The 21727-nt window shown below is 38.5% G+C and overlaps 1 protein-coding gene across 1 annotated transcript in view; it reads left to right on the top strand.

The window, feature by feature from the left end:
• RAD23B (RAD23 homolog B, nucleotide excision repair protein) overlaps positions 1–16537 on the top strand; it is a 34018-nt gene extending 17481 nt beyond the window's left edge. Inside the window, exons 4-10 of the mRNA XM_064735800.1 lie at positions 17–264; positions 3359–3414; positions 7235–7362; positions 11667–11790; positions 12726–12853; positions 13268–13444; positions 15249–16537. Coding sequence (XP_064591870.1) covers positions 17–264; positions 3359–3414; positions 7235–7362; positions 11667–11790; positions 12726–12853; positions 13268–13444; positions 15249–15362 — 975 coding nt within the window. The 3' untranslated portion in view covers positions 15363–16537. The remainder of the gene's footprint in view (positions 1–16; positions 265–3358; positions 3415–7234; positions 7363–11666; positions 11791–12725; positions 12854–13267; positions 13445–15248) is intronic.
• The last annotated feature ends 5190 nt before the right edge of the window (positions 16538–21727 follow it).

Genomic DNA, 21727 nt, shown 5'->3' with positions numbered 1-21727 from the left:
TTTTGTCCTCCTGTAGCCCAAAGCAGCAGCTGGAGCGACTCAGCCGTCAAATGCCACTTCCACTGTTGGCTCAACAACTGCAGCTCCCACAGCAGTTGCTGCACCAATCCCTGTTCCTGCCCCTGTGCCAGCTCCTGTCCCTCCACCACCAGCACCAGATGCAGTGGCTTGTGAGCCAGCACCTGTGAGTGCTCCGAAAGAGGAGAAGCCTGAAGAAAAACCACCTGAGGCACCAGCTGCTGTCAGTCCATCATCAATTGACAGGTATGGATAAGCCTCCAAGAATGGGTTCCTGTTTCTGTTGCTTCTGGTTTTGATTTTAAGTTTTTATTACGGTGTTAGGCCAATCACTCTCTCCATTCTATTTAATTTTTCTTCTTTCTTGACTGTAATTTCAGTCTCAGACTCAAGTATGATATTACTGATTGTAAGAAGCACCTCTCCTTTTTTATGCCTTCTCCTGTGGGAAGTGTGATCTTGGGAACAAACCTGTGGAGGGGAGAGTTAAATGACACAAGATTTGAGCTCCTGTTAGGCATTTCAGAGTTGCTATCCTGCAAGTTTCTTTTCAGACTGAGAATATTCACCTGCAGTGGGGATCTACTGCTGACAAAGCTCTTGAAGTCTGAAGAGGAATGTGTCCTGTCCTGCTCATAACCCTCTGATTGTGCTTTTGATAATGTTGGTCAGATTCAAACCATAAATTCCTTATTGCTGTATGAGTCTCTTAATTTTTGCAAAGAGCTTTTACTTCTAAAATGTAGGATGCGGTATTGTTCTTAATCATGTAATGCGTTAAAGCTACAAGGTTGGGTTGTTTTTTTTTCCCTTGAATGTTCTTTGACCTATCTGCAGGTAATTAATTCTGAAACCTGGGAAAACTTTTCACCCCAATTTTCTACAGTTGAGAAAATCAAGTGGAAGTTAGAGGTTTCATCCCTGTTGTATGCTGTTGCCTTTTTTTGCTTAAGTTGCTGAAGTACTGCATGGGATTAAAATGTTGTTAACAGGAATTTAATGACCCCTGAAGTGCTGCATAGCATCAAATCTTAATTTTTTGTGCTCTGGGTTTAAATTATTTGTGTGTTATTTCTGGGAATACTGGTGCGCAAAACAGTATTTTTTAAGTGATTGTATTTAAACACTGTTGAATACTGATTTGATGATAACAAAGCAAAACTTGCAATTGCCTAATATCTTGAAAAACTCATCACAAATTTCTTGCACTAAATGCGCAAATTGATGTTTTAATTTTGCTGTTCTGAGAAATGAGTATTTCTTAGAAATGGAATGCAAATGGAGTTTCATTTATCAGTCAAATTAACTTAGTTGTTAAAAAATACTAATAAGTGGGGTTATTTTCTTTTTTTTTTTTTCCCCTGCTCAGTTTGTCCAGTGGGTTCAGAGATCAATCTGTCATACTGAAATAGTGTTTTTCATGTACAGATTGCAGTTTTGTAAAACTGCACTAAGGGACCCTCAGTGTACACACTTGACAGGGAGAAACAAAATAATTTAACATAGACCTCAAAGTCATCACCTGCCTTGATTTCAGTGAATGCTGTTTGCTTCTGATTTGCTTTAGAAGCTAAATTACTAAGGCAAGATTTATTGACCCAAGGCCAGGCCAGCTGGCATCTTGCTTTGTCTTTGATCTTTTTTTGATTGTAAATCTTAACTACTGACAGATTCTAGTGAAGCACTCTTATTGTAACAAATTATTTCCTGCATAGATCTTACAGAGATCTCTGTAAGTGCCTTGCTGGATTTTTTGTGGCATCTTCTGAAAACATTCAGATCAATCTGATGATCTTTCACTTGCTGATAGGAGTTGCCAAGTCTGGTAGCCTGATAAATTTGAGGCTTCTACAGCTCCATGTACTCAAGTCTATCATGTTATCAAGACTGTGTATTCCCAAAATATACACACAATATGGATATACCTATAAATATATGTCTGCCTGCTTAGGTCAGCTCAGGCAGGAAGAATCCCTGCACTCATGCAAGATAGATCAGCCACATCCACTTCCCCTCTGGCTGTTTAGAGCAAAGCCCACTAGTGCAAAATGAAAATGTACAAAACACAAATTAAAAATATGAATTTCTCTTTTGATAGCTGGCCCCTTAGAGTTTGCCAGGTTCTTGGTACCAGGGCATGGGGACTGTCTGAGCCCTGCTACCCCGCTCCAGGCCCTGATACTCAGATTCCCATTGCACATACACACACACACAGAGGGCTCACCCAGGAACTGGCTGCAATCCTTGGCTTTCCCACCTCCACACTGGTCTCAGCAGTTGCTGGCTCCACAGGTGTCTGGATCCCTCTATCTCTCAATTCCCTGTCCCTGTGAACACTTGGAATTCCAAATACATGTGTGTAGAATAGAGACACACACCCCCCACATTATGAAAAATTTTTAGAAGTAGAATTTAATAAACAGATTATAATCCAGGATGGATTGGGTGATGAGGTGCAGAGCACGGCCAGGCAAGTGTTTCTTAAGTATGATTGGCCCTTTTTCTCCTCTTTTTGCACTCTTGACCCATGCTCTTCTTCTGCGTGGTGCCTTAAGCTTTCCTTTGCCTGCCTTTGGTTCTTCCTCTGGATTTCTTCCCCCAACACTTTTCCTGGCACCCCACAGTGAATTGGGCTCAATGCCCTGTGGGCTGTAATGCCCTTGAAGGAGTCCTGCTGACCCACCCTGGGTGTCCCCCTGAGACCAGGGGGCTGATGCTTTAATTTTGCAGCCCTGGGAACTGGGCAGCCTTGGCTGTGGCTGATTAAAACTGGTATTCCTCTGTTGTGTTGTGCCTCTGTGTTCCTTGCTGTTCATGGAGGTGAACCTTTAATCCTGTAATTTAACAACTTTGATAACTTGAGATGGAGTAATTGCAAATGTTAGCAGTTTATATTCCTGGGAAAGCAGTATACTGAGATTTTAATAAGTGCTTGCCACCAGCCTCCTTGGGTCCTCATTGAGGTCAAGCTGGTGGCTGTGGGGAAGCAGTTAGTGAGACTGCTGTGTGCTTTTGAAAATCCACCTTGTTCTCCCACCCTTTAAAGCATTCAAGCAAGCAGATGGCTAATCCCTGAGCAGATGGGCAAGAGCCAAACTTCTGGGCGGTAGTGGGGGAAGGTTGGCCTTGTTTTAAAAATGCTAGCATTGTAAGTTTGTAAAATCTATTCTCACTATAGATCCAAAAGAGAGCTCTTTGGAAAGCTTTGTTGGTTTTTTAGAAGCAAAAGGGGCTATTAGAGTTACAGCTGCTGCTGCTTTTTTTTTCTTTTTTTTTTTTTGAAAAACAGGAAGTTTTCCAAAGTTTTGTAATTACCATTGCACTTGTCTTCATCTTACAGTACAACAGGTGATACATCTCGATCAAATCTTTTTGAGGATGCTATAAGTGCACTTGGTAAGTGGAGAGTTTTTTTTTTAATGTAGACATTATTTTGGTGCAGCAGAAACATGACGGATTAGCAGATGTTGACATTTCTTCTGTATCTGTCATTGTTAAAGTTATAATTAAAGTGCTCTTCTCTAAGACCTGAAGTTGATATCTTGCAACCAGCTTCAGTATTCTTCCTTACTGAAGAATATTTCCCTTTATATATTTTTATTGTGTGAAAGGAAGATCCTTGCACTCCTGCCTTTTTTCCCCATTTGCTTTAATTTCTCTTCTAGCTATTCACTTTGAAGTAGCTTGAATAGAAGACTAGATGTAAATATGTGTGTGCTTTTCACTTTTGCACCCCAGAGTGCAGGGCTGGTGAAAATGGCTGCCTTTATTATTCACTTGTTCCAGCTTTGAAAGTACTTTGCTTTTTGACACATTAAGATTACATAAATTCACCAGATCTGCTGCTGAGAAATGAATGCCTCCATGTATTTACAGTCAACTTACTCTTATTTTGACAGTTTAAATAATCTTTGTTTCTCAGTGAAATAGACAGAATAAAGACAACAGGAAGCTCTGCCCGTCATTTATGCTGATTTGGGTAGCAAGGAAATTATTAGGCAAACCCACAACTCCTTACTCCTACTGAAATTTTTGGGTTGTTTTGGAGTGTGTAACAAATTCAGGTATAGAAATAAGGAGGAGGTGGGGTTTTTATTCTGTCTTTTGTCTTTAAATATGAAGCTCCAATTTGGTACAAAGAGTGAAACCAAGTAAATAGTTTCACTTACATTTTCATGTGGATATATTGGAGGCAGGTGCTGTAATTAAGCAGCTCAGAGTGATTTAGATGCAGCAGTAATATTTTACATGACTTTGTGGTAGCTAATAGGTTGAGTCTGTCCAGCAGCTTAATGTGACAAACTGTTTTAAATTGTATAATCCAAAATAGCTGATAGAGACTGATAGCAGGAGACAAAAATGTAACATTAAAACTAAACTGGCTGAAGTGATTGCTGTTACCAAAGGTGGTTCTTTAACCATTCATATTATCTTAGTGGTCAAGATGATGTCATCACCAACACTCATGTTAACAGTGTTGATCAGCAAGTTAAATGAAGCTGGTGGTCTTGATTAAAATCTCTTCAAAATTGGGGAAAAAAACCCAAAATATTTTGAGAGAATTACCTCATGATCCATGTTGTATGGGAGTTCTTTGGTTGGTGTCTGATGGGGTAAACCCCTGTGTCCCTAACATGTTTGGAAATAAGAGGTATTGAGTATTATTTTCTGGGTAAGCATACTCTAAGTGTTGTCAGCCAATAAATATTCAAGGGCAATAGGCATGAACTCCGTGGTTCTTTTTCTTTAAAAACTGTCCTGAAGGGTATTTGCTTGCACAAATTGATGGAGTATGTTTTCACATCCTAAGTTGGATCAGACACATTTTCTAACTGTGGCTTCTCAATTACATTGTCTGAAATGAATTGACTTTGCTTTAAAAACAGGGATTGTTTTCTATGATTTGCTGTTGGTTTCAGTTAAATTGCTGAAAAGTGATGTGGCTTTTTGTGCTATGTGAAAATCTGCACGTCTTGCAGTCCTTGAACAACCACATCTTTCACAGGAGCAGCCTGAGATTTCTTTAGGGCATAGGACAAGAATTATTGTGGGGAGTATGATGAACTGGATTTCAGTGCTAATCCAGCTTTAAAATGTTGCTTGAAAGATAAAAGCACAGAGCAGAATCAATTCAGCATTGACCTCAAACATTTCCACTAACACTAGGGACAGAAAGGCCCAGCTGTCTATCATGACATTGCTGGTGTGCAACTTCTGAATTATTATTCTTGGTCTCACTTTTGCACAACTTAGGAAGTAGATTGTATGGAGTACATGCACCTATGTTTTCAGTAATTCTGTTTTCCTCCTTTGGTGTTTAATTATGCCTTATGTAGCAGCCTGTGCTGCAGAAGTTAGCCAGTCTTTTTGCATATTTTTCCTGTATTAAATCTTCTAGTCTCTACCTTGCTTAAATTGAAAAAGCAATACAGAAGTGTTCAAGTAGTAAGTAATTACATCAACAGGTGTTCTGACTGCTTGGTTAGTTTCTTAGGAGTAGTAGGGGTAAACTAGTGCTGTGTAAGGAAGAATGTGAGCAGAAGTAGCAAAATCATAACTGTTGGGACAGTTATTGGCTTGGCTCTTTTGCTTCCCTGAAGTGTAGAAGTATATATCTTCAGAGCAAAGCTTAGGTGATTTTTTTATTTCACGTTTGAAAAAGTGCAGGTAGATGTGAAATGAATGATCGTGTAGTTCTGTATGAAGACATGAAGAACTTACCAATCCTTAAACTCAGGTTGGCACTATTACTTTGAAGCCCAAATACTAAATACTCGAATTAGTCAAGGCTTTTAAACCCTTTATTTATGGATAATGCACAAGTACCCTTGGGCTAGGGCTGTTTTATTATTTGTTCTTGAGCATACTGCCCTAAGACATACACCCACTGATTGTTTAGAAGCCCACGTTAGGAAAGAGGCAGTGGGGCTGTTTTAATGTTGGCTTGAGTTAAACACCTTCTCCCTAAGGGAATAAAACATCATGTTTTCTTTGATTCTTTTATTTACAACTTACTTGCCTTAACAGAGTAGCTCTTGTATTTGTTTCCTCTGGGTTTTTAAAATATTATTATTAATTAGTTGGTTTTTTATGATGGCTGTTCATTGTTTGGCTGTCCTGTCACTAACTTGCTAGTTGCAGTCAGTCAGTAGTAGGATTTCACTGAGATCAGGAATACCTTTATCCAAGGAAGGAGATGGTATTTTAATGCCTAGGTTTGTTTGTTAGTGGTGTTTTTTCCTGCCAGGAAGATAACCTTGAAGATTTGCCCAATTACAATGTATGGTAGAATAGCTACTTTTGTTTTGTAATTGTACTACTTGCTGTCTGCATTTGAGGTAGGAATATTAAATGGATTATGAAAAGAGATAATAATTGTCCTTACAGTGACATTAATGTAATGAACAGTTGCCCTTAAATAGTTCCATATATGTGTGTGTGCCTTTTGTCTTGATTGCTTCAGGTGTGGGATAGTTTTCATCTATTTTTGCTGTGAGGGGTGGGGGATTTGATGTGATGGATGTCTAGTCAAATGTTAAATTGAGTGGGATAAAAATTAAAAATTAAATGAGATGATTTGGTTTCCTGAACCCCCACTGAAGTCCTGAGTGAGTTTCCTAGATACAACTTTTAAGTCTTCTGCATGATTTGAGTTTGTCCATATTAAGTTGATTAAATTACTTTGATCATCATCACCAGCATGTAGCAATATATAGCAATATCTAATCACTAATTGTCATCTATCTAACAACAGCATAGCAGAATGTCTTTATTTGGAAAATCCTCAATGGCTAATAATTTGACAGGCAGATTTCAAATTAATACATTTCCAAATGTAAGCTGCAGGAGACTTCTCTTGATTACATCAGGAGTTGAATATTAGCTGTGAGGATGCCCTTGACCTTAAATGAAAACTTGAAGAGAGAACATTATTTCAATTACAAGTACAGAAGTATCACAAGTACTGCTTTTGTCAGTAGAAGTTTACATTATCTTCATTACCCTTCACTATTTCCAATCAAATTCATAATGAAACCACTGAAGATATTTGGAATTAAAGCCACAGAACCACAGCATGTTTAATATGAAGTACTCTTTTCAATGAATGACTGAAATTCAGGTGGAAATTACACTTACCCATTGAAACTTTTTGTGTGTGTGTGTGTTTGATTATTTTCATCTTATTCCCCTAAAATGATGGTCCTGTGACTTGTAGTGACCGGTCAGTCCTATGAGAACATGGTGACTGAGATCATGTCCATGGGCTACGAGCGGGAGCAGGTGATTGCAGCACTGAGGGCCAGCTTCAACAACCCTGACAGAGCAGTGGAATACCTTCTGATGGTGAGCACTTACCTTGCCTGAACCTTTGTTTTCCACTTAATACCTCTCACTTTGATTTTGGTGTTATTTTGAACGTTACTCAGTTGCTGAGGGTGACATTTGCCATCTGGAAAGTTGAGATCGAAATTTTGACAGACATGGTGTGTTATAGAAAACACTGAAGTAATCCCTAACCACCTCTTCCACTTTGCTTTCATTTTTTGTTAATTGATATGGATATGTCTGTGAAGTATGTCCAGTTACAGTGATAGCTTTAACTGCCAATGGTTTTGTGTCACCTCTTAGTGACACCATTAATTGATTAGTCATACTTTTGTATCCATATCATCACCATTCCTTAGGTTCCCATTCACTGATTTTGCTAACAATGCAGTGTTCTTAATATACTTCACAAACAGAAAGGTTTGAGAGGGTTTTTTTTAAACTCTGCTTTATTTAACTGGTGTTTTCATTTCAGCACTGTTTTAGAAAAGAAACCATTTTCATTTGATAAAATAAAGCTTGAAGAGTTAAATGAACTTCACTGGCATGAGAGGAAATAGAAATGTAGTTTCACTTCAATGAAAACCCTGGGCTTTTTTGGATTTTTTTCTTATTGTATGCCTTAATTTGACAGGTGAATTGTAACAACGTAGAATCTGTCTAATTTTATTGATTAATCGGTATTTCCGGTACATTTAATTTTTGCTCTGGCACACCATTTTTCCCCTGATGAGGTTTTTCCTTTTAGCAGATCTGAACTTTATTAAAATCTGGCAACCAGATATCTTGACCTAATCCTTGCAAAATACATGTGGATTGAATTTCTGATTGATTGATAAGAAATCTGGCATCTTTACCCTCCAATTACAGAACTTCAATTTTGTTATTGAAGTTTTCCTTCAGTAGTTACAACTTCAAGTCCCTGGCATGCTTCCTACTTACACTAATGTTCCCAAGACTGTAATCTTCGGATTTTAAATTGACAACAAGTGGTTTGAGTTCAAGATATGAAAAGTTTAATTCCCAACTAGCATTAGGCCAAGCAAGGGTGAATGCAATAGCTCTCAACTCTCTGTCAAAAGTCCTCAAGTTCAAACATTTGTTTTTCATGTTGTAGAAATGTTGGGTTTACTGTTCATCTGGTCTGTAAATACACCATGAATTCAGTGCCTCCCCTAAGTGTTTGGCCTGCTGTGTGTGTGGCAGTCTCACACAGTGTGCAGCTCTTGTGCACTCAGTTTCTGGTATTCCCTCCTCTAGTTTATTTCTGTTCAGGAACTCCAGGATAGAGATAGAGTATCCCCATGATGGAGCTACATGGCACATCTGCCAAATGCATTGATTGCTATGAGCTGTCCTTGCATTTTTATCCTTATTATAATATCCTTAAAATTAAATCCTTAATTTTTAGTCCTTCAGTACGTCCTGTATCTAGAGTGGGTCGTCCTGTTATGTAAGATGTCCCTTTATGTGTTGTGTTATCCTTCCCTGGAAAATACCTTTTCTTTTTTCTTCCTCCCGCTGGAAAAGGGAGTAGGGAGGGATGGTCTTTCACTTGGAGACCATATTAGATGGCAGACTTTTTGCTGTCCTTCTAGAAGAATCCTTTTGCTGTAAATGGTCTTTATAACTGTTGTGGATCTGCTGGGCTCTGAAGTGTCCCTTACTTTCCTGCTGCATATGAAGAAGTTTTTTTTTAGTTACTATTGATCTGATCTGTTGAGGACACTGTTCTTTGACCCTCTCTCTACATATACTTGTGTCCAAACTATCATCAGCACTACCTTTTATATACTCTGCAGATTAAGACAAGACATTAGAGATCTATTAAGTGTAACAACACTGTCCAGGTTTGAAGAACCTGGGTACAGCGAGGGTAAGGTGTTGGAAAGGACTTAAACCTTAATTAAAGCACAGCTGTTCCTCAAATGAGCCCTCAAGAGGCCACTTGTTGTCCATGGTTCAGATGGCAAGTCCTTCAGTTTTCATGGCATGATCATTGAGGATTATAGATGTAATCCTGTGGTTGTGGAAGGAGTTGCAAAATATGATCTTTATTTTTCTATGCACCTGACTCATCTTTGGAGGTATTTCCATTCAGATCTCTCTTTCAGCCAAGGATTTCCTAACCTCTAGTTAAGAAGGAGTTTTGTCATCTCTGCTGTAGCCAGCCTCTTTGTCTGGATATTTTTAGGGAACATTTTTTAGTGTGAGTATTGTAAAATACTGAACATAATTCCTGGAGAGGTGGTCAGCATCCTGTGCCTGTCAGTGTTTCAGAGGCACTTGGACAATGCCCTTTACAGGCTTTAACTTTTGGTCAGCCACGCATTGGTCAGTCAGTGGGACTAGATGATCATTTTAAGTACCTCCCAGCTGGAACTATTTTGTTCTCTGTTCTGTGCAGAAGCTGGATCTGATGTGATTACTGCCCTGCAGAGAGCAATGTCAGCTAAAAACCACTGTACTGCTCCGTTAAACAGTAAACAATTGTTTCATCCTCCATAAGGCAACAGTGGCCTTTTTTTGCTGTCCAAGCAGTGTTTGCATTCAGAGTGGCTTGTGTGTGGTTTAATACCATGCTTTATTCTGTTGTGTGGCTGTGTGAGCAAGGTCCATACACCTCACTGGCATTGTCTGATTGCAACTGTACACAGTCTCTGTTATTTGGAGAGGGCTACTTCAAGCTTGTGTTCAAGAGTTAAGATGATGTTCAAGATGACAAATAATTTCTAAGTAAATTTGTTTGAACTGGTTTACACAGTCCTTCCATTCAAGAGCAAACTTAGGAGTTTAAACAAGCACATGTTTGATCTGGACACAGATTGCAGTGATGACGTGTTCCTGTGAATAGGTGAAATCAACTAGTAATTTCATAAGATTAACCCAAATTGTTACATTATACTTGGATTGCCAGAAATGACTGATTTGATGGGAAAGGTATTTAATCAGTGCTCTGTAAGCCACTGATAAGGGAGAGTTACATCAGAATTATACCATGAATGGAATCTTCCTCCCCCTCAGCAGAGGGAGGGATGTGTACTGAGCTCACTGAGCCATGTGAAGGTAATGAAGTGTGTGACAGGGAAATCTTGCCTTTATTCCCCTGAGTGCCTTAAATGTGCACTTGATGATCAGGTTATTTATACCTTGATGTGTGTCTTAATTAACAGGTAAGGCAAAGAGCATTGCTTAGAGCACTGTCCAACTCTCCCTTTCTAGATGTGCCCTCTATATTAGCTGCATATTTGTCCTTTTTGTTCAGGTGTAATGATGAACATACCATGTGAAGATCATGTTACAGCAGGACTTTTAATCTGATTTTTATGGTAGGCTTGACAAACCTCTTCATTGTCTGGTTACCCTGTAGCTCTGTAATATTTTCACCCACTCAGTTCCTTACATTTTGTGATTCCCCAACACAAGTGGGTGGCCCTTGTTTGGGTAACTTCTCTGGCCTGTTCCAACAGGGTTTGTTATAATATTCTTTGTGTCTCTCCCATAAGTAAGTTTCCAGGCTTCAGAAAGGGAGATTCAAAGGACAGACTTGGTGCAGGAGTTCAGTGCCAGTGAGGAAGGCAGGGTTAGGGTAGGAAGGAATTCCATGCAGGAGAGAAGTAGCAGAGTGAGGTATCATTGTTGTATAACCGGAGTTCTAGTTTATTGTAATATTGTGGTTTAGCTTTGTCCGTTTCAGCCCTCTGAGCAGTCAGTTCCTATATAAAGTTGCCTGCACATAAAAAATAAACAAAAAGCAAAAGTTAACTATGTTTTTAAAACTTGCTAAAGCTGGGTGACCTTTTCACCTTTAAGATATTGTGAATGACACCTTTTCATTGAGGAAAGAGGTCCCAAGAGCTGTGTTCTTGTATCTCGTCTCAGTTCCTTGCCAGTTGTATGGAATTGTTAATCTTAGCTTTTTGTACTGCATTTTGTTGCTGTAATGTCACTTTTGTACAACAATATAACATAATGTAACAGTGTATTTAGTTTAACTTCTTCATTGACTTCAAATATCTTTAAACAGGATTCAAAGCAAGTATATTTCATTGGGCAAAGTGTGTTTTAAAGTGATGCAGGGCATGCTTTACTGCCTTTCTATACAAACCACACATTTTTCCTGGCAAAAAATAAAATTAATCTTTTCACAGTGTTCTCTGTCAGTTACAAATGCATAACTCACAGGATCTTACCTTGTATTTGCAGTGAAAGCATTAAGGTTTTTATTTTTCCCCCTTCATTCTGAAACCCAAATACTGCATGCAGTTGAAACATGTCTGTCAGCATTCTGTGGGTAATTCTGATGTGAACTGTGGCTTTAGGGGATACCTGGAGATAATCAGGCTGTGGCTGACCCCCCTCAACCGCCAAGCACTGGTGCATCTCAGTCTTCAGCAGTGGCAGCAGCAGTAGCAACCATACCCACGACTACTAGTTCACTAGGAGGTAAGAAAGGCTGTATTGGAGAAGATGTGATAAACAATGTGCTCTTAACCAATCTGTTTTTAAATCAATTTTAAGTTCCAAGTGCTTGTGAGCTCTTCAGAGGGAATTGGGTAAGAGCTGTTAACGTGGTAATTCCAGGTGTGGTATTTTCTTGAGACAAGTGGCTTGTTGTATGTTGTGTGCAAAGTTTTCAAAAAATGCAGTGAACTTGCACAATTTCTTTAATTCAGTGTTGAGGATTCTGAAGTGCAAGACCACAGATGAGAAAACACAGATTGTGTTTTCTCTCATTTAAACTCTGACTTTCTACTCTGTGACTGGCTGGGGACTGTCCACTGTGACTATATAATATATTTCCCACACAGAAGCTGGGATATCAAGAGAAAAACCTGAAATTTAGCCATGAAGTGTAGCACTGGAGAGACCTATAAATTACCGAGGACTCCTCACTCAGCAGTGCGGCACTTTGGCAGTGGCTGGTGCCTGCTGAAGAGAAGGGTATTTATCAAGAATTTATCTCCCTCTTAAAGGGAGGTAGATAAATACATGAAAGGTGCTAATGAAGGGGTAGGAAAGGTCTGTCTGGAAATGGTGCTCAAGATACAAGCGACAAGACAGTGGATTGGGTAGATGTGTCTGATTTTTTGAGATGAACCAGAGTTGAGACATCCAGAGGAAAGTGTTGGAGATAAGAACAATGCTGTTGGATCTTAAGAGAAGACTGGGTGAAAAGGAAATGCATTGTTTAATCTTAGAATAAAGATGTTTTCCTTAAAGCTAAAGTGAGGAAGCAAATTCTTTTATTCTTCAGTGAGTGGTGTGTTGTCCACTTTCATGTCCTGTTTCTGTCTAAAATTGCAGTGTAGGTATGCATTTTATTAAGATTCTCATAGCTTTTTAAAAAAAAAATGTTATTTCACTGATCTTTTTTTCAGGACATCCACTTGAGTTTTTACGAAATCAGCCTCAGTTCCAGCAGATGAGACAAATTATCCAGCAAAATCCTTCTCTGTTGCCAGCATTGCTACAGCAAATTGGAAGGGAAAACCCCCAGCTACTGCAGGTGGATCTTAAAACTAGAAAATAATGCTTACTAATTCTGATTTAGCTTTTGCAAGAGTGTCATATGTTGATGTTGTCTGGGACAATATGTTACTAGCAGTTACAACATTCTATTGCTGGCTTTTCAGCAGTTGTTGCTGTACAGAATGTATTTTCTGTGACATTGGATACAAATTTGAGACTTCATAAGAGGTGCAGAGGGGGGTGAGGAAGGGGGAGGGATCACTGCAGTTGAATTGAAACATTAAAATTGCATTTTTTATTGTTCAATATAACAATATTTTTCTGTGCACTTCTTGCACATCCCTTTGACTTCTTAATTCTCTGAAAAGAAACATTTTTACTTGTCTCTTGGCACACTTAAACTCCAATTACTTAAATATACACATTTCTTTTACTGTTCTGTGCATCACAGCAAATAAGCCAGCACCAGGAACATTTTATTCACATGCTGAATGAGCCAGTTCTAGAGTCGCGCCAGGGTTTAAGTGGCAGTGATGATGGTGCCAGCACTGGAGGAATAGGAGATGCTGGGAATGCTCATATGAACTACATTCAAGTAACACCTCAGGAAAAAGAAGCTATAGAAAGGGTGAGCCTTTCTTCTTTGAAATTCTTGTGGCTGTTGGGTATTGACTCCAGTGCATGCTTAAGACCTACCTAACTTAAACTTTGTTTGGCTCAGTAGTTCTTGCATCTTGTTTGGTATTTTCATACTTGTTTCAAATCATATCTTCTCTTGCTTTATAGCAGTTAAGTCTAAAATATCTTAAATTTGTCTTACTGAGAAGAAGCAGAGCATTTTAAGTGATCAGAGACCATCCTGTGATAATTGATGATGGAAATGGGTTTCCCATTTTATTCAGGAATTATTCAGGAAGTAATCTCTCTTGCAAAAGCCTCAGCCAGTGCTGTTTGAGATCATGCCATGACAGGTCTCCAGGTACAAAGGCCTGGCTGCTTGAGCACTGTTTGCAAAGTACTTGAAAAGTAAGAACAATCATAGTTAAGTAGATCAGTTGAAGTCAAAACTTTGCCCAGTTGTCTGTCCATGACAATTAGTTAATTATCATTTTCTAAAAGTACGGCTAAGCATGACAATATACTCTGAGGTGGTACATTGCATTCATAAATACTGTGTTACTGACCAAATGTGGTTTTGCATAGATGGCAATGCCTCTGAGATTTTTCTCAGGACAGATTACAGGAGTTTTGTCATACTGTGGTAGTGGTTTGGTACCCCAAAGACAATGTTTTTTCATCTGGCAAAACCAAAGTTTAAGTAAGGACCATTAGAAGATACCTATTTGAATCTAGGTGTTAGTTCTCTAGATCTTGAGGAAATTGGCAAATTATAAAATTAGTCTAATAAAACTATTTGTCCACATACTTATTCACAGATCATCTTTAGTCTGTTGCATTTTCTTTTAAAGTAACTTTATGCAGCAGAACTTTATTACCTCTACTGCCTGTTTTGAAACCCAGCAAAGATCCTTCTTTGTCTTTCCATGAAAGACAAACCTCAAGATATAATTTCTTAGTATTGCAGCTGATGCCTTCATGCTGTCTGTGGGCTAGAAATAAAATCTAAGAATGGCTTGTGAGGGATAATAGGACACAGCTTTTCTCATAGTCATTTGATCTGCCCCACACATGAAATGCCTTGCAGGTGCTGTGAGGATTTTAAGAAAATCTCCAAACAGTGGAGTGTGCTTGCCTTCGGCTAAAACAAGAATTCATTTGCTGAGTGCCCCTAAGTGCTGGCTAAACCCTTGGCACAGTAATAAGTTCTTCTCTGATGTTCTCATGCCCTGTTGTTGCAGTGTTCCAGACGTTAATTAATTCCTTGACTTCTGAAAACCAGATTGCTCTCAGCTTACTTGTCTTGGCTGCAGTGTGTAGTTAATTTTTTTTAAGATAAACAATTGAAAATATGGCCGAATGTGATGTGCTGGACAGCCTACTAAAGATCACAGACTGGGAGCTTTTGTTCCAGGCAATTTTTTGTTAAAAGTCCTTTGGAGCTTTGTATAATTGCTTAAAATGAGCATTGTTTGAAGTTGTTTGGTTTTTTTTTCTGCAGCAGTGCAATGTGCCATTACTTCATGACAATACTGTGATCCAGGTCTGTTTTAGGCTTACTGTGTCACTAAAGAAGTGACAAGTTTTTATGGTGGTTCATTAGACTTAATCCAGTCACTTTTTCAAGTGAGGATCCTCTTTACTAAAGGCAGAAGCAGCACCTTATTTTTCACTCGCTAAAATCTGCATTGAGCTAGGCAGCAGTGTTATTTTCAAGAAGGCAGTAATTGCTTAAGCGACATCTCAAGACACAAAGACATACAAAGAAGCCTGACATGCAAAATGCACTTCCTAAATATGTTTCTTTTCTTCAGTTAAAGGCATTAGGATTTCCTGAAGGACTTGTGATACAGGCGTATTTCGCATGCGAGAAGAATGAAAACCTGGCTGCCAACTTTCTTCTACAGCAGAACTTCGATGAAGACTGAGAGAATTCTTTTTTTTTTTTAATTTCACACCTCACACCAGTGCATTACACTAACTCTGTTCACTGGATTGTCTAGGATATTCGGGCTTACATTCATAATGCTTGATGTATGGAATATAGGGGGTGGGTGGAAGGGAGAACATAGCAAACAAAGCAAAGAAAGCAACAAGTTTTCAATGTCTGTTTTAAATTAGCAGATGCAGAAAATCGCACAGTGTAAAAAACAAAAAATATATATTCAACCAAAAAATCAGCTTCTGCAGATAATTAGTTCCTTCTGTAAACTGTAGGTTAACTTTTTCTAGGTTTTCACTCTTACTGTACTAGTTCCAGAAATGTAGTGTAATGCACTGCTTCATGTTCCTTTCCACTTAGTATTGACTTTGGAAGTAGCCTGTGCTACGTAGATTTTACAGTCTGTATTTCATGGCAACACTGGATAGCAGCTTTGTGAAATCTAAAAGATCTGAGCAAATGTAATCCCGAATGCCAAAATAGAGGTATTCGGGTTTTTATTCTTCAGCTGTGTTAAAGTAGTGCAAGAGACACAGTATTTTTGTCTAATGCTGAATTAGAGCAGTGTTGGCTTTTTACTTTTTTTTGCAATGAAAACCCATTACAGTTAAAAGTGTCCTGATTATTGAGAAACACCACCCCCTCCTTTGTCCCCCTGAAATGATCTGAGAAACTATATACATACAGAAAAAAATTATTATCCTGTTTACATATTTTATCTTTGGGAAAAAAAATATAGATACCTAATTACTGTTCTTTTAATGTTATCTTGCAGTAAAAGTTTTAAAAGCAATAGATTGCATGTTTGGTTTTGTTATATGCACTCTAGTGAGTTGAATATTCTTTTTCTGCCAGCAAACAAAATGCAAGCTTCATTTTTGTCTGCTGCAATGAGAATTTATCAAATCAAATTTTACCTTCCCAACTTTGTTGAACCAGCTTTTATAGTACAGCTGTAAGTGTTCTGTTGCTCTTGACTAGATGTAGTGTTCAAGCTATTTCTGTTAAGTAAGGACTTTTGGGGATTTATTCACTTTTTAAGGATGAGAAGTTCAAAACTTGAGATATCAAGCAAACTATGAATTTATTCCAATGTAAAAAGAATTGACACTCGAAACTTTATATTGAAAATAAACTCTGGTTACAGAGTTTTGAATCTTACTTCTTCGTACCTACTTATCATTTATGTTGTTTAGTCATCATAAAATGTTCACAATCTTTTTTTTTTATACATGTTTACTTTTAGAGGTAATTTTGCCCATCATTGCAATACTATGAATAAAAACAAATGTAAATTTAATCTAAAGCTGTTCTGTGCAACATTACCTGAACACAACATGGGGATAGTTTGATTTTTTTCTACTGTTGTAGTCCAATTACCTGGATTACAAATTTACCTCTACAGTAACCAGGAAAAAATATTATTAGTGGTACAGCACTGAATTCCTGTACTACTAGTGATATTAATGATTTTAATGATTTAGTGGTACAACTAAAAAATTATTTTCTGCTGAGTTTGTTTATCAGTGGATTAACTACTTAGCTACTACTTAAGCTCAAAGTACAAGTCAAGTGTCTTGAAAAATGAGCTAAAAAGACTGAAACATTTGTATTTCATTTCTTCATTGATTGGCCATAGTCTGTAAAAATATCTGCACAAAACAATGAAATGTATTAAAGCCTTTTACTTTTTTTTTCTATTCTTATACATCTGTGATATTTTTCCAGATAGTGTGTATTTTAATTATTCAGATTTTATTCTTTTAAAATTTCTTAGGTGAATGTCGTCTAAGTGATCAGTAGCACAACCCAAATCTATCAATAGGAGATGTGATTCTGCTAAATAGAAAATAAGTCTTTCATAATGTTTTCATTTTAGAGAAGTTAACATTAATTACCTGAGTCAGCTAGTAAACACCATCTAAATAGGATTCTCAGTTTGTCTGTGAACTGAGAGAGATGGATTTTGGTTTAACACTGCATGCCAAAAGGGGCTGTTTGTTATCTGTAAAAGGACCAGCTGCCAGGTACTTGAAAAACACCAAATTGATACAAGGACTTCTTGAATGTACTTTTACTACATAGCTGATAGCTAACTAAGACAAAAGCTTTTAGTTTGTGGGAGTCTTCTGTACTGATCAAACTGCTCTGAGAAATAACCATTCCTTCTCTAGGAGGGTGGAGAGTAAAGCAAGAATGTCTGGGTGTTTCAGTCCACTCCCTCCAATTTTGATTTTGAAATGTTTACTTATTATAAATGTATTTGAATTAAAGTCTGTTGAGCTTGTTCTTTGTAAAAAAAAAAAAGGCAAAAAAAAAAAAAAAAGAGCTAGTAGCTTTGTTCATTTGTAACTTTGTATGCTGAGTGACTGAGGGATTTATGGCTGCTGTGTTTGAAGCCTTACTAGTCATGCTGTTCCCGTTTTTCTCCAGCAGTGAAACAGTGTTTTTGTGACTTCTGATGAACAACAGGTGTCTGACCTTACATGCTAGCAAAAACTGTTACCTGTCCAATAGCGGGATACTTGCCAGGGGAGAATCATGTCTCTCTTTGTAGTAGCTGCCAAAAGGGAAGAATACATGGAATTCATGTGGTGTTGAGGAGGTGTGACCTGAGCAAGCTGCCTAGGTATGTTGTGCCTCGTTTTCTACCAAGTACTACCGGGAGTTGTCTGCACAGAGTGCTGCTCAGCTTCTCTGCTGCAGATCTCTTAGGGATTTGGGGATCAGTTTCCTCAGGGCTTTCTGAACAGTAGCTGAGAAAATAAAAGTATTTCTTCCTAAGTTTTGGTACTGTAGTCCTTACCTTTGTTGTAAAACTTCTGAATATCTGCTTAGACGAAAGCTATTTATGATGCACTTTTAATTGGGATTAAAAAGTTACTCTGAAGTCATATTAATTCTGTAGTTGTCTGTTCTTAAGTCCTCTCTACAGCTGCATTTTGATGCTGTGGTTCATTTACCTCGTCCAGAGCTGCCTGATGAATCCAGCTAAAACCCAAGCAATCTTATTGATTAAATGCCCTGTTATTACCCGACACTAACAGAACTTTTTAGGAATGTGAGATAATCACTCCTGAAGCCAGATTGTGACTGATTTTGGAGTGCTGGGTTGAGCTTCACTTCAAGAACGTGCATGAATGAATCAAGCAGAGACACAAAGCCAAGTCCTCAAATACTGCATGCAGATTTGTCACCCGTGGTGTCATTGGATATTTCATTTGGTTTTATAGAGTTCTGGAGGTAGCCACATCTTTCTTTTTTTTTTTCTGATTTCTCTTAAATCCAGCTCTGTACACAAAACTAACCTAGAATTTGAAAATACTCTCCAGTTCAATGGAAAAAATAAGGTGGGAGTGGGGAGAACAGCTTTGTCACTAACCTTTTTAGTTTTTCCCTGCCTGATTTGGGATGCTAGCAGTGTTCAGCACACCATCCTTTGAAAACATTATTTTAACACAGCTACAACCACCACTATGTAGTTATGAAGCCACAATTTACAAAATTTTGTATCTTCACTAAACCATCCAGAAAAGCAGGCTTATTCCACCTGCTTTAAGTGGTGATTAAGTGATGTATAGGAAAAATTTAAGTATTGCGTTACCACTGAATGCATGACTGCTGCTGATGCCTGTATCTGCAGACTGCAGCTGATGTTGCTGATTGTAATTGTCAAGTGCCAGTTTTGTATTGATATATTTCTTCATGGAATATAGCACCTGTGAGGGGGAGGAAAAAAAAGTCATGAAACTTCCTGGGTTTTTATCAGGACTCAATTTCTTTCCTTCTGTGCAAGAGAAATAAATGTTAAACACACACAATTTAACTCCAGTTGTAATCAAAGCACATTTTCATGAAGACACCAGCATCTCTGGCATTTCCTGTCCAAACTGCAGTGAAACTAATAAATACAAATACCTGCTCTTCAATAATGGTAGTAGTCTGGAATAACTTAATGATTGTAGAGTCTGAAGGTCTTCCTTCCACGTCATCCCTTTGCTTTGGCATTTTCCAAATGGAAATTGGTGAGCTGTTACAAAGCATTATCTGCTGTGTGCCTCCACTTGCTGAAGGTCTGGCACTAAAAACAGTCCTTAAGGTTTTGTGTTGTGTGTGCTCCACAGTTATGCCTCAGAGACCTGGACTGCAAAGTGTCTTTCAAAATAGGTGTCCTCTCTATTTTTATACAGCTCCACACATAAATGTGAGTACTCTGTGGGGCTGAGGGCAAGGAGCAGCATCCTTGGAATTCTTGTTGTCTGAGATAAGAGATTTTAGATGTGATAGACAGAGGAGTAACCAGATACACCAGCAGGCAGCTGTTTGCCATCCCAGGGGAAGGGCTGGTTGCTGTCCTTGTAATGTGAAGCATTTGACTTTAAATGTGCAGCAGCCAAAGATTAAAAAAAAAAAAAAAAAAAGGCAACGTCTCCCACATGTCTGTGTGGCTGTATCTGTAGAATTGTTCAAAGTCTTGTCAAAGTCAGACACGTAGTTTTAATTATATATTTCAGTTAAGCTTGTTTCTTCCCACCCCCACTGCCTTGTTTTTACTCTACATTTCCTTTTTCTTTTTTCTTTTTCACTTTTCATTATTGGAGAAAGCATGCCAGCTCCAAAGGGAGCACTACCAGCTTCTGTTGGAGGATGGAAGAATAGTATTTCAGAATAGGAAAAGGGGCAGGAAATAGTCTTCAGGGTGGGATATGAACCAGGACAATAAAAGTGCTGAACATCTGGGATAGAGATCTCCATAGGGAGGTTGAGGTGAGGATTCTGGACCTGGAATTGGCAGTGTGTGTGAAAGGAAATGCCAGGGAGAGTTACAAGTGATACAAGAACAGAGTGGTGTGACAGGGGCAAATGGGGAGTCAGAATGAGCAAACCTTTGGTGGGACTCTGGATGTATAAATAAGAGATGGATGGAGCAGAACTGATGTTTATCTATAGGGACACTTCCAAGACAAAGAAATTACTTGTTTCTTGTAGCTTATCCAGTAGCTTTTTGTGTAGTGCTTTGGTTCTAAAACCAGTTCTGAGGGTGATGAAGAAGGCAGTAAAAAGAAAGAAACCAGTGTGTGCCTTGGCATTTACCTCACAGATGTGATACAGTACTGACTGCACTGAGGTCTCCTGCTTAAAGGTGGAGAGGGGAAAAAAAGTAATTTAAATAAATTTTGTTTCCATGAGTCTCTGTGTTGCTTGAAGTGATAGAAATTATCTGCCTAAAAGCATGCTTTTCATATTAACAAACATGCTGCTTGCTTCCCGTCTCCATGTTAAAATATCAAATTTCCCTTTTGCAAAGGGCAGGACTGTGCAGGACCCTGTTGGAGCAAAGCTGCAGAGTCCATTTGGACAACTGTTCCTGATGGGATTGAGCCTTTTGAGCATGAATGTAATTTGTGATCCATGAGTGTCCTAAAATCTGAGCTGTGACCTGTGGAAAGCTGAAAAAAACCTTGGAACACTCATTCTTGGAAGAGCAGCAGGGTTAAAATGAGAAGCTACTGGAATATATTAAACATGACTGTAAGTCAAGAAAGCTGCAATTTCTTTTTCAGCTGCAGTAAGAAATTGTTTCTAAATGTGTGCATAGCTGTATTTTTCACATTTCACAGAATTTGCTGTAAGTGGCTCTCTGGTACACAAACAAAGGAGGCAAAATACACAAAAAGCCATTTTCTAAATCTAGTTGAAGGGTGCCTGTGTTTCCCTCAAAACCTGTGGCAAAGGGTCATTCCTGAAGCACTCATTTTGCCATGAACAAGGGTGATTTTGCTCCCAGGCAGTGGCAGCAGGATGGAGAGCTGTCACTGCTGAAATTAACTCTTTGCTGTGGGAGAGGTTTGTAAATTCACCTACTGCTCTTGGCAAGAGGGGGGAGCTTTGCGATCCCAGTCAGAATTCCCTTTGCTCCAGGGTTGTTTGGAAACGAGCTGTTGCTTTCCAGATTTATCAAAGTGTGGCCTTTGTCACTTGAGAGTCCCTGCTCAAAGGGGAGGGGAGCTGGGAGTGCAGGATCCCTAATGAAGGGGCAAAGCATTTCTTGGGAAGAGTCACAAAAACTAAAAATAATTCTGGCAATCATACTTTCAGGACACCATTGTGTCTTGATTCTTCCTTCTGTTGGGTCAAGTATTTTCTGAAGCCCTGGCATGATTTAGATATTTACCAAATGTCTTTATTATATCAAAAGTCACATTGCACTGGGTGCAATAAAAATAAATGAAACTTATGGTTAAGGCATTTATTTCCATCCAAGAAGTAAAACTAAGAAAATGGTGTCCATATAGAACAAAAATTCATAGACTACATATTGCTTTACTTCTGAGCATGTATCTTTCTTCC

Source organism: Zonotrichia leucophrys, chromosome Z, assembly GCF_028769735.1.
Source record: "Zonotrichia leucophrys gambelii isolate GWCS_2022_RI chromosome Z, RI_Zleu_2.0, whole genome shotgun sequence".
NCBI lineage: Eukaryota > Metazoa > Chordata > Aves > Passeriformes > Passerellidae > Zonotrichia > Zonotrichia leucophrys.
Note: the sequence above shows the minus strand (reverse complement) of the source record. Positions and strands in the feature narration are given on the sequence as shown.